Below are 12,961 nucleotides of genomic sequence, written 5' to 3'. Positions count from 1 at the left end.
ACAATTAACCCAAATAGTGAACACAAGAAGTACAGGGGGTTTGTGTAAAATCAGGATATTGAATCAGAGAAGAGTTTCCCCCATAGAACAATTTCTTCTTGCTTGAAGGCAAAAAGAAAATACAGGCCTACTATGTATATTAAGTTTTCTTACACATACACATAAAATCAAGAAAGCCTCGGAACCCCTAGTACACCCTGGTTGGGGAACCACTCGCTTTCAGCCTGTGTTAAAGCCTCACACTAAACCGTTGGGAATCTTGTCAGCTGTTTTGTCTTTGCCCAAGGCCAGGTCTTCCCAAACTTCAGTACATCAAGGACTCCAGATAGTCTCTTACTGTAGAGCACATGTCCTGATATGATAAAGGTTTTGTCCAGAGAGCCTGGACTAAGAGTTTTGTTGTATTTCACTGCAAATTGAGAGATTGGGGTTGATTGTTTTCATTTGAATTAATACGCCGATCAACCAGCAGGTGCAGAACTATAGACACAAATCATTATCACAGAGGTACAAGTTGTCAAGTCATGGACACCGTTGAGGACGTGTGGGAAAAGGTGGACACGATTCATAATGAAACTGAAATTCAATGCTGGTTTTAACAGTTTTCCACAAACATAAAAACATATTAATACTAACATACTGTCCTTTGACAATGGGGTGTGAATGTGTTTCATATGAAGATGAGATACCTCTGGTGATTCAATACCTCTTGGCCAATAGCTCCGATATGAAACTGTTGTATAATGGATTTTTGTCTCTTTGGCATAAGTCAAGGACAGGGCCACTGTCGAGCCTGCCAGTGACCAGCTGATTACGCTGCTCAGTGTCAGGAGGACGCGCTGTTTGCTGTTGCGAGACAAGCCAGCTGATCACAAGCCATTTTCGTTCCCCAAATCAAAGCCCGTATTTGCATTGCGTCACTGGGATTGATCGCTAATTAGGATTCCTTCCGTTTAGCTTCGTGTGTGTGTGTGTGTGTGTGTTTTCTTTCTAATCCCGTCTCATTTTTCAGGTGCTGCTGGTGTTTTGGTGGGACATCCATTTGACACTGTGAAGGTGGGTGTCCGTTCCATCTTCTTCTTCACTATTTGCTCATGTTAGGCAATGACGTGATCCAGTACTTTGCTAGTTAAAATGCTGTAAGTCAGACCACTCTGTTTGCAACCTGAATGAGAATCCAGATAACCTAACGTAACATTTTCAGCCTATAATAGGAGTTACATAGTTTAGCAAGAATAATCAGTAGGTTTTTTTTGTTTTTAAATTGACCCTTTCATCAGAAGAGACATAGAAGTACATTCATATAAATTGTACATGAGAACAAAAGAGGTGCACTCACTTTCTTTTAGATTGGAATGAAATTTAAACGTAGGGACATTGGTTTCAGTTACTGGCATTTTGCTCTGGTATTCTCTAATCCTATACAGTCAAAGCACAGTAAGTCACAGCAAGTAAACCTGTCTACACACTACTCTTTGGCCTAAAGCTACTCGTTACAGTCAAGGGCAAATGCAAGGAATTTTAGATGTAGCACACAGTTGTTTGAAATTGCAGCCTCCACTTACGTACAGACATGGTGAATGGTTTGGTTGTAGCTCTTTTGTACTTTGCTTTTAATGTCATTTCTCCCTGAGCTGGTGTCTGGGGGAGGCTGTCTTTAACAGCAGCAGTGTCACTGTGTTGTAGATGAGAGAGAGAAATAAACAACCTCTCCATGGAAATGTGACCTAGTAAGTATGGTCAAGGTCTTTTTTTTTTCCTTCTCCCCCAATGTCTTGTCTTGAGCTATAGAAATATAAAGCACAGAACAGACTTTTTTTTTTTTTTGTACAACTTCATTCTTTGTAATTTTTCTCCCCCTCATGTTGAACCCTCTAAGCATCCCTTTTTACCCTAAAAAAAAAGAACCATTTCAAAACACTGTTGCCTGCTTGTTTCCCTTTTAAACCTGTATAATATGTAGCTGTGGCTCTCTTTGGCCTCAATTCTCTGTTGTACGACTCTAACACGAGGCCTGTCATCCACAGGTGAGGCTGCAAGTTCAAAATGTGGACAAACCTCTGTACCGTGGGACATTTCACTGCTTCCAGTCAATCATACGCCAGGAGTCGGTAAGCTTCTGTTCTGTGCATGCCCTCTTAATGTTTAATTGCATTTCTTGCAGATTTTTCTTCGGCCGCATTTTAAAAATGTCATTGCTGTCGAGTAACGTGTGTAGCTTTCACCATGTGCCGCTTACTATGCCACAGTGGATTAAAGTGATTATTTAGAGTGTCCAGTTACAGTGTCCTCTTTAAACGCAGGCATCAGCCCAAACTCAGCCAGCATGTTCCTAACATGGGGTGTTAGGGGTGAAAGGGGGGAGGTGGTGCTGTTAGCCAGGGTCAGAGAGGATCTTCGTCCTGCATGGGCTAAATAAAGCTTTGGACATCGTGCCATTTGAGCTAGGTGGAGTAGGCTTGGTCTCAGTGAATCTGTCTTGGCTGTTTCACATGGAGGTATTGGATTGGAAGTTTACACTTTAATCTACTCTTTTTTTTTTTTTTTGATTTAGCTGCCAATAATTGAGTCTGCATATGACAAACAATCAATACACATTATAACTGGATCAGCAGGCTAGAGAAGACAAGCGGTATCAGTGTAGTCATTTTTCCACATTCCAGCAATGCCTCTGTGATAGCCTCAAGGCCTCAAGGCTTTAAAACTTGACATGTCAGTGTCAACAGTGTTTTCACTTTTTGACTATCTCTAACTTGTTTCTCCCTTATAACTGGAAAGGCAAGCACAGCTACTGTAACTTATAGTTGCATCAATACAAAGACATTTTTCTGTCATCATTTTAGGGGTATTTTGGAGCTCAAATTTCAAAAGTTTCAAGATTATCATACTATGCACCCTGTATCCCGAATCAGAACAAATTGTGAATTACTCATTTGTGGGCACAAAATCTAAATGTACTCCCTTAGATTTGTATGTGTACCTAGTAGCTGAAACTGGATGTCAAGAGTGAAAAAAACCCCACAAACCTCAAATGTAGTTTGAATGTTGATAGTAATGGGCTGTAGAAACATGGCGGCCTCCAAGGAAGGTGACCGGCTGCGTCTATAGATATAAAGGTTCATTCAAATGTACAAACAACATATACACCAACAGAAACATAGTCTGCCAGTAGAGCACACTGGACCTTCTGCCGGACTCTGTAGAGATCACGATGCAACACAGTGGTGTTCCCTCAGTGATCCCAGTAATGTGTCTTTGTGTCTGTAGATGCTCGGCCTGTACAAAGGCATTGGCTCTCCCATGATGGGCCTGACCTTCATCAATGCCATAGTCTTTGGTGTCCAGGGCAACGCCATGCGCAAGCTTGGCCGCGACACACCTCTCAACCAGTTCCTGGCTGGAGCCTCTGCTGGAGCCATCCAGTGTGTCATTTGCTGCCCAATGGAGCTGGCCAAGACACGCATGCAGCTGCAAGGGACCGGAGAGAAGAAGTCTAAGAGGAAGCTGTATAAGAACTCCCTGGACTGTCTGGTGAGAATCTACAACAAGGAGGGAATCCGAGGTATCAACCGCGGCATGGTGACCACCCTGATGCGCGAGACGCCCGGTTTTGGTGTGTACTTTCTCGCTTATGACATGTTGACGCGTTCCCTGGGTTGTGAGCCAGAAGACCCTTACATGATCCCCAAGCTGTTGTTTGCTGGTGGAATGTCTGGCATCGCTTCCTGGCTCTCCACCTATCCCGTGGATGTGATCAAGTCGCGTCTTCAGGCGGACGGGGTCGGCGGTGTCAACCAGTACAGTGGCATCATGGACTGTGTCAGACAGAGCCTAAAGAAGGAGGGGTGGAGGGTGTTCTCACGTGGACTCACGTCCACTTTGCTCCGCGCGTTTCCGGTGAATGCTACCACATTTGCCACTGTGACTTTATTTTTAATTTACATGCGTGAGGGAGAAGAGTGTAGCATTCAGGACTCTGAGCCGCAGTCTGTGCAGCTGCAGCCACTGCAGCCGCAGACGCAGACGCAGCCGCAGCCGACCAGCCTGTAAAGCCGCTGCGCGCCAGCGAGCATTACTACAGTCATCAGCACATTTATCGAGTGTAGATGGAATTTGCAGCTTCATGCTGGTCTATGATCTGTTAACTGGTGTCCATAATGAGAAAGGTGAACTGATCCTAGGTAAGCATCTGCCCATGGAGCTTCAGCAAAGTGACCACATGTAGTATTTAAATAATATATATTTTACCATGAAAGCTGTACTTGTAAATATGGTCTGTTTTTAAACGTCTGTGGTTTTGTACACACTACTTTTTGAGTTTTAATTAATTTAGGGAACTTGACGGTTACAAGCGTTACTGATGTCCCTAAAAATGTCAAGTCAAAGAAACTCTTCAGGTCATAATGGAATATGTTTGGAATTCATGTTAACAACCGATCACCCTTGTGACAGTTATTGATTACCAAAACCAGGTCTACAAAGTTTAGCATACTTCTAGACATTAATGAAATTGTGCTGTTCCTTTGCGCAAACTTCTATCAGTGAAATGAATGTGATTTTAAAGATTTAATTTATTAATTTTAAGCAGTTGACCAATCATAGTAATCTCTCCATGGTGTTCAGGTCAAGTCATCCCCTTACTATTGACCTTCGTATAGTGTGAACACAGCATTTTAGCGTCTTATTGTAATAGTTACAAATACAGGGAAAGCCATGTACATGTAAATGTCCAAGCTCCATGTAGTTACTGTATTCTTCTTCTGAGGTTACAACTGTTTGTTGTTCAACTTTCCTATAAGAAATCACAGGAGTGTGATCCAAGTTGTGGATGCTGTCTGAAGTTTTATCATCTTTTTATTTCATTTTTTTTGTCTACTTTAATAATCTGCCTTGAATTCTGAAGTTCATAATGAAAATGTTACAGACCAACATGTTGGCCCATTGCAGTATGACATAAACGCGACTTAAATACAAAATGTGTTAAAATTTCTTTAAAATGCTTAATTTAATTAAAAACAATCAGTTTAAAACCAAATCTGAAGCAGCTTCTTTTCTTCTGGACATTGTACAATGTCTAAACAAAGCACCTTGTTATGATATTAAGCACATGTACGGTTAAAACAATTTCTTTTTTACTTAATGGTAGATTTTATATTATAATGCAAGATTCTCTTACAGTGTCGTACAAAACAAATGGCTTGTTAAAGGTCAAAAATGCATGTGTAACACCTAATTGCGTATCAAAATAGCTAAAGCTATCACTTTCCTCACATGTGGATATCTTCATGTCTAAATCTGCAGTTCTGAACTAACAGTGCTGTCACTTTTCCTATCAATAAGTAGCAGATGTTAGACTGCAGAGTCCAAAGTGCAGGTCTGGAACTGCTTTGGGGTTGTCCAAAGACATAATGACATACATGCTGTGAATTCAGTGCTTTTTCTTCTCATGTAATCCTTTTGTAAGTAAGCTTTAGATGTATCTAGTGCAATCATGCATTTTTTTTTTTTTTTTTTTCCTGTTTCAAGCCTTTACTTCTCTATTTTGTAAGTACTTCTGACTAGTAAGTTTGTGACTAAATTGGTGGATGATACATCTTTGTAAAAGGGCTGCTGCTGTTGTGTTCTGTACTTGTATGTGTACAATATGTGCAGCATGCACACCATGTGGCTCCTTGAGAGTGAAATAAAAAGCCACTTTTTCTCATATTTTCTGAAAGGTGTGGTTCTTAGTACAACTATTACCACAGTATGTTACATATTGAGTTGTCAGACCCTTCAAAACCACAAACAGGATATATGGGTATAGAGAATGCATGAGTTGTTTCACTGAGTAAGTGACTCTAAAGAAATAAAGAGACTGACCTCTAGTGGTTATAGATAGGTATCACATTTTTACTACAGTTGGTGCTTGGCAGACTCACTCATGTTTATCTTTTAATATCTTTAGAACATAAATTCTTTGACACAATGTACAAAAATAGCACAGTTTGACGAAATGTAACTATTTACCTTTTAGAGCAGGATTGTAAACAAATATATCCATTATTTTGACAAAAACAAGTTATTCAAGTGTCAATCAAATATTGATTGCATTCTTATGATCACAGTATTGCCTTAACATCTGCCATCTGACAGATTAGAGCCAGTACATGAATCTTAAGGGAAACCAAATAATAAAAAGAAAATACAGCATAAAACAAATAGTATGCTTTATATCAAGACATATGTGGTATTATATAACATACAAAGTGAGTTGAGTGGTGTTCCCCTTCAAATAATTGTGCAAGAAGGTTGACTCCTGAGGTTCTTCTCTCATTGAGAGATCAGCTAGAGGTGTTACTTTACGAAGCATAACAGTCCCTAGTGAGACTGAACAAAGAAGTAGCAAACATAAGGGCAGGAAAGACATATTAGTAAGAAAGAGAACAGTAGTGCAGACAAAGGTAGAGGAGAGGAATAAATGGTAGAAACAGATCTCAGATTGTGGTATTCCTACATTGGTTCCCCCCCGTGCTGCTAGCTGTTTTTTGATGTGTTCATGAGGAAGGAGTCACACGGGTAGCGCAGGAAGCGGTAGATCTCCTCAGCTCTGGATCGACTCATACAGCCTGCCTTCTGTATGGCTTCAATGGAGCTGCAGGAGGAGTAAAGGGGGGTTAGAGGAGAGTTATACTGTGTTATTCTCTTCTTATTTTGCCACAGTATACACGTACACTTCCTTTACCTGTTTATGAGTTGGGCAATTGACCTGAAGTTGTGGCTCAAGCTGAGGGCATGGACGTAGTTGACTGAGGGCAGACTCAGGAACAGCTGCAGGGCCTGCTGGCTGTGCTGCCCTTTGACTTCCAGCGGTACAGCGATACCCTGACCTTTACGCTGCTCCAGCCGTGCCAGGTCTGCCAGCAGTCCAGCACTCTCTTCAGCACCACCGCTCCACAGCAGGCGCACCCCGGTCTGTACCAGCGCTGTCAGAGTGCTGTCGTAGTAACGTGTCCGCTGAAAGGGACGTGACACCTCACCTGTGACAGGGGCAGTTATCATAAAAGGTCAGAAACATGTAATATCATCTCAGTAAAGTAAGTTGAATTGTAAACTATGAAAAGTGCCTGTAATGCTGAACATTCAGAACATGGTATGTACAGGTGTTTACTTCAATTTATTTTAATATTATTTTCTATTAAAAGGTCCAGTGAGTGACATTTAGGAGGATCTATGGGCAGAAATTGAATACTGAATATTGCAATCTGCAACTACACCACTAGATGCCACTAACTCTTACACACTGGACCTTTAATCGACTCATTTTTAGGCCTAAGAAATATCAGAAAATAGTCAGTTTTCACAATTTCATGCAGGTTCATATATTTCTGTCCTGTTCCTACAAAAGCCCCAGAATACCCCGTACGAGATATTTGACTAAACAGATCAATAGGCTGACTGACCTGGCTTAGTTCTGTCCTTCTCCACTATCAGACACACGCGCTCAAACAGTCCCTGCAAGCTGCTCACTCTCTCAGCCAATCTCTTCCTGTTCTGCATGGCGGCAAGATCTGATTGGCTGTGCCTCTCCACTGCCATCCTGTTGCTGACGATGAAGTAGCTGCCGTCCAACGAGCAGACGTGGACAGTGGCGGTGTGGCGCTGACGCAGGCTGGTCATCAGCTCCACTCCGCTACTGATGCAGCGACTGTCCGCCAGAATACAAACGGGTCCGGACGAAGCAGAGGACTCGCTGACTGATGAATCCTTTGTAGTGGACTTTTGAGGCTCAGAGGAGGTGGCAGGGAGAGTCTGGACAAAGGGAAACAAAAACCTCAGTGTAGTTTTAAGTTTAACTGAATGATCATGTATTTTAATTTCACACATACTGTATGACCCTGCGCACATGTGCTGTCTTGTTTGATCGTACCTGAGGTTGTTTCTTGGAGGATAACTCTAACTCTACAAAGTCTAGTTCATCAGAGAGCAAATGCTGATTTTCTAACCTCTGGCGACACCTGCAGGCAAAAGAAAACAATGCTGTAGTGATTGGTGAATTTTTGTGTTTGTGTTCTACCACATGAGAACTTCTTTACCTCTCATTTTGCTGTTCCTCAGTCACTGAGCCTCTCTGTGCCTTGCTCAGCAGTGAGATCTTGGATGCTAGGGTTGAAGACGAGGAGGAGGAGGGTTTCTGCTGCAGCTGAGGCCTGCTGGGCTCCGGGTGTACCGCCTTTGGCCACAGGGAGACAGCAACACTCCCTCCTATGAGACTTCTCTTCTTACTAACTTCCTCTGTCTCCTCTTCACTAGAATCATTAATGCGTATGACACGGGTGCGCTTGGTCGTCACCCCAGCTCTCTGCTCTGGTGGGGCTTCAGCTGTAGTCTTAGCGCCAGCTCCGGCTCTTGCTCTGACTTTATGCAGGAAAACACGCCGTCTGGTGGCATACTGCCTCTTCCCGTCCACATACGAGTCCTCGGGCATAAGTTCAATGTCTTCATCCTCTTCCTCGCTGCTCTGCACCTCCTCCACCTCACTTCCCACCACAAAACTGTCTTCCGCATATGTTTCATCCATTTCAGGCACCTGGGACAAAAGGTTAGGAACATTGGCTGAAGTATAGTTACTTGAACTTCTTTGTATTTTGTTTTTTATGTAGGAAAAGCTGAGACTAAAATATACAGTTTACCTGGGAAAATATGTCCATGTTGTGATGATTTCTGTAGGACATTTTGAACTTGCCCTGGACTGCAGGGCTTCTCACTGACTTCAGGTAAACACCGTGCATCTCTGATTCTGATATAGAAGGGAGACAGACAGAAGTGTAAATGTTCCTTCAAAAAGTAAAAAATTCCTTCAGCTTACTTGAGCTCAAACACTTCATTTCAGTGAATTAGATTTGAAACACAATCCACTGAAAGTCCAATAAAATCACATTTCTTGGAATAACCAAGTTGTACCGTTCAGTCCCTGTGAGAGGTGTGTGTTGTCGACGACAAAGCCTTCAAGAGAATTATTCTGTTCTTCTCCATCCTCTTCATCAGATGACACGTCTGCCCCCTCCTCCCCGTCCGACAGCTCGGCTTCTTCGTCAAGGAACTGACGCCCTTTTCGACATACGGTGTGCTGCGAAAGGAAGGATGAAAAATGTCAAGGTTGATGGATGCTGAAGGTGTCCATGCAACAGATATGACAGATATTTATAGACTTGACATTTATGGAAGGGGGAAGGTGTCATTTTTGCAAATATTAAACAGATCTAAAATGTCTTATGATTGTATGTCGCAAAAGACAAACAGCAGCAACCACATTTGTAGTGTTTTTAAAGTGCGTTTTATTCCGCACTAGCAAGTTATACTAGTAGTTATGACAAAAAGTAACACTTACAATATGTCCACTTACAGTAGAACCAGAAACAAACAACAACTATAACTGGGTTTGCATGTAAATAGGTGCCATTCATTGCATGTGGTTACATAAAAACATGAAAAATGCATGATGAAAATTTTGATTCAGATTAGAACATCCCACAGAGTCCCCTGTTACCACACAGACCTTGGCTTTGCCCTGTTGGACCCGTTGACCTCCAGCTGCTGTGGTTCTGCGTGTGAAGGCAGACTCATTCTGGAAGTCATCATCAGAAACAGCTTCGCCCTCTATTTCATCAGACTGGAGATCAATGAAGAGAACAAATTAGTCAATCACTGTACACCGTTAATGGTTTATGATGCTGCATATTATTAAACTATGAGGGTTTGTGGAAATAATCACAAGTAATGCATGGAGTTAAATTATTTCGATTAAATCTTCTGTGTTGAGCCATGTGGAATACTTTACTGCTAATGAAGAAAATCTTACTGTATTAAGTGCAGCCACACGTTTCCTGTTCACAACCACTGGGGAGTCCACATCACTGTAGATCTTTGACTAGCAGAGACAAAACATGTTCAGTTTTACATACAGCTTGTGTCTGAACACAGTACTGTAAACAGTACAAGTATGTCAATGTCTTATGTGACTTTCATATACTGTATAATATCAAAATACATTCCAGGAGCAAATGCCTTTTCACTGCATGCAAGCTGGTTGCCATGACAGCTACAGGTACCTTGGAAATGATGGACAGGCAGCCTGAGCCGTCTGAATCAGATATCAGATATCTGATTCAGATGTCTGGGCTGTTGTTTTTGCAACACAACACAAAGGTTGCATCAAATTTTTTTATTTGTAATGTAATTTAAGTGGCTATATTTTTACATCTCATTTACCTTATGAAAGGGAAAAAGGAATGAATGTATATCAAATGGAACTGCAATGAGTAGAAAATCTATACATTTTCCAGCAAAAATGGCTTTCATTGTACCATATGCAAGTCATAACCTCTGTTTGTTAATGTCTGTATATTTAGTTACACCTTTGTCTGTCAGATTTGTCACCATAATGAATAATGAAACAGCATTGCTCCTCCTGAATCTGAGGTAGGACAATCAGCCCGTGCCTCCTTTCCAGCGCCCTGGAATAAACTAAAGTGTGATGCCCCAATAATAGGAGCAAATCCTCCGGCACTAATTTGTTTTGTTTTTTTGTTTTTGTTTTTTTTTTTAAATGGAACCCCCACCGCAATCTACCACTCCAAAGGTACTGTCCCTGACCTCTATGCAACACTTAGGAGGCCAAGACAGCCAAGACAGCCCAACAATTTCCAGAGCCTTCAGCAGCTCAGGGTGAATCTCATTTCCCAAGGCCAAATGGCCCCAGAGGAGGTGCCAGACTAAAAACAATTCATAGACTCTGTGTGAATTGGCCAAGAAGAAGCTCCAGCACCGGAAAAGGGAAACCGGGGCCCGCTTCTGGAGCCAGACCTTAGAGGGGAGCTCACTGGGAATTGTCTGGTGGCCAGTCCTTGACTCATGGGGCTTGGCAAGACAGAGCCTAAAAGAACTACATAGAGCTGCCACCATGTGGACCCAACCACTCGCAGGGATAGGCATCGGGTTTGGGCGGCATGCAAAGGTGGCGACATAGCCGTGCTGACTCCTGGCATCGCAGACTGATCCTAGGGACATGGAAACTAGATATAGATGGGCTCACCTCTACGTATAACACTGGTTCTGGAACAAAATTCTTAGAGAGGGATCTTTCCTTTTGTGGAGTTGGGTGAGAGGCGCCGGGCAGGTGTGGGGGTACTCACAGTGGCTGAGTGCCGCTGCATTGGAGTGTGTTGGTTCTCCCCAGAGAACCTCACCTCTATGTGACTGCGAGTCGCTGTGGGGAAGGCTCTGACTATTGTGTGTGCTTATGCACCAAACAACAGCTAAGAGTATCCTGCTTTCTTGGAGTCTTTGGGTGGCGTCCTGAAAAGAAGTCTGCCTAGGATTCCATCTAGGGATAGTTCTGCTGGGAGATTTTAGCACTTTTGGCGATTTCGGCGACAATGGACAAACCTGGAGGGGGGTGATTGGGAGGAACGGCCTGCCTGATCTGGTTTGAGGTTAATAAAATAATAAAAATAATACTTATTGCAGCCCTAGATATTTAATGTCAACCAGGGTTGCTCACCACTTCTGGAGACGACAATGGGTTGATCTTGTTCTGATGTCTTTTACGGCCCACAACTTCCTCCTCACTGTCACTGTTGCACTCTACTAAAAAAAGATGAGACAGAAAAAAAGGTGTTCAAAATAAAGCAGAGCAAAACAAAGAACATTTAAGTTGAGAAACGATATTTTTTGAAGGGTGAACAAACCTGCGTGCCGAGGTGAGTCAGCCACACAAATAGATCCTTTATGGGAGCCGTATTCCACACCTGATGCTCTCTCTGCCTTGGCGGTGTGACCCTCCAGTGGTCCCCGCTTTAAGCTAGAGAGTAACGATGGGGTGCGAGGCCCAGTGTAGCCAGGCAAAAGCTTCCGCCTAGCTCCTGGTGATGTGATTGGAGATGGGAGCGCACCACCTTCAGACATTAAAGGCGAAGCCAGAAGAGAGGACGTTTCTCTCCTGCTGTGCTCTGACAGCATTTGTGGTGTAGATAACTTGCATTCACTCGACTGCAGAGGCATTCTCGGTCTATGGAAGCTGTTATAGGGAGTGGAAGAGTTGGAGAAGGCCTGCTTTTTAGGCTGTGGAGAGGTCGATGTACATGGGGCAGGAACATCCTCTACCTCCTCTTCCTCAGAGTCCTCCAGTGAATAGCCAAGGTCAAAGTTGACAGAGAAGTAGTCATGGGAGCTGTCATATAACTCAGAATTTTGTTGCACTGTGGGAGATTTACAAAGAGCTGGAATCGCCTCATCCGTCATTGAATAATCTGTTACATGTTTCATTGTTGCTGCTGTGTGTGTACTATGTTTTACCTCAGTAGTGCTTTGGGTGTTTGTGTCGTGAGTTATCAGCTTGGCATGAGGAGTGCGGGTTACGTCCTTTGTGTGTGTTAAATCGTCTGTGTTTAATCTATGTGCGCTTTCAGCTGTGTGTGTAGTGCTACGTGGGGTTTTTGGGGTGTGTGCGTGTAAAGTGTTGGACATGATTTTTGTGCCATTAGTAATGTCTCCAGCACGAGGGGATGTCTTGGGTGTGACACCAGGAGTGGAGATTTCCGGGATGGTCAACTGCAGGAAGGCTTCGTCATCCCCGAACAGATCCATGCTGTCGTCCATCTGAAGGTCCCTGTCATCTGTCAAACCATCTGTCAAATCTGGCATTCCCTCATTTCTCACGTTATCCCAACAACTCTCTTTTTCCACTGTCGTGCTCTCATTCATTCTCATTTCTTCATACTTTTCAGCTTCCTCACCAACCAATCCCTCCTTGAAAATCTCATCATTTGTCTCCTTGCTGTTATCTTTTATATCATGATTATTGTCCACTTCTTCTTCCCCAAAAACTTCATCCCAGGTCGGACTCTCTGCTCCTACGCTGCCCCTGCTGACACTCTGCTGCTGCTCCTGACAGACTTTACTGTCCTCTTTACCGACTGGA

The 12,961-nt window shown here is 43.0% G+C and overlaps 2 protein-coding genes across 3 annotated transcripts in view; one reads left to right on the top strand and one right to left on the bottom strand.

Annotated features, from left to right (window-relative positions):
* LOC118337009 (mitochondrial basic amino acids transporter) overlaps nucleotides 1–5,704 on the top strand; it is a gene marked incomplete at its 5' end in the record, with an annotated part of 6,591 nt that extends 887 nt beyond the window's left edge. Inside the window, 3 exon segments of the mRNA XM_035673816.1 lie at nucleotides 1,013–1,056; nucleotides 2,028–2,111; nucleotides 3,268–5,704. Of these exon segments, the coding sequence (XP_035529709.1) occupies nucleotides 1,013–1,056; nucleotides 2,028–2,111; nucleotides 3,268–4,050 (911 nt within the window). The 3' untranslated portion in view covers nucleotides 4,051–5,704.
* Nucleotides 5,705–5,887: 183 nt separating this feature from the next.
* Nucleotides 5,888–12,961, bottom strand: part of fancm (FA complementation group M) — a 42,723-nt gene continuing 35,649 nt past the window's right edge. The window contains exons 14-24 of one of the 2 annotated variants that reach the window (XM_035674050.1): nucleotides 11,730–12,961; nucleotides 11,543–11,628; nucleotides 9,842–9,910; nucleotides 9,539–9,652; nucleotides 8,944–9,109; nucleotides 8,673–8,779; nucleotides 8,076–8,569; nucleotides 7,910–7,997; nucleotides 7,443–7,791; nucleotides 6,725–7,019; nucleotides 5,888–6,634 (exon numbers count right to left, since the gene is read on the bottom strand). The exon at nucleotides 11,730–12,961 is cut by the window's right edge and continues 731 nt beyond it. In XM_035674050.1, coding sequence (XP_035529943.1) covers nucleotides 6,517–6,634; nucleotides 6,725–7,019; nucleotides 7,443–7,791; nucleotides 7,910–7,997; nucleotides 8,076–8,569; nucleotides 8,673–8,779; nucleotides 8,944–9,109; nucleotides 9,539–9,652; nucleotides 9,842–9,910; nucleotides 11,543–11,628; nucleotides 11,730–12,961 — 3,118 coding nt within the window. In that variant the 3' untranslated portion in view covers nucleotides 5,888–6,516. The remainder of the gene's footprint in view (nucleotides 6,635–6,724; nucleotides 7,020–7,442; nucleotides 7,792–7,909; nucleotides 7,998–8,075; nucleotides 8,570–8,672; nucleotides 8,780–8,943; nucleotides 9,110–9,538; nucleotides 9,653–9,841; nucleotides 9,911–11,542; nucleotides 11,629–11,729) is intronic. The other variant, XM_035674049.1, reaches the window with a different exon arrangement.

Source organism: Morone saxatilis, unplaced genomic scaffold, assembly GCF_004916995.1.
Source record: "Morone saxatilis isolate NCDOM2014 unplaced genomic scaffold, NCSU_SB_2.0 Contig3, whole genome shotgun sequence".
NCBI classification, from domain to species: Eukaryota; Metazoa; Chordata; class Actinopteri; family Moronidae; genus Morone; species Morone saxatilis.
The sequence above is the reverse complement of the archived record's forward strand: the minus strand, read 5'-3'. Positions and strand labels throughout refer to the sequence as shown.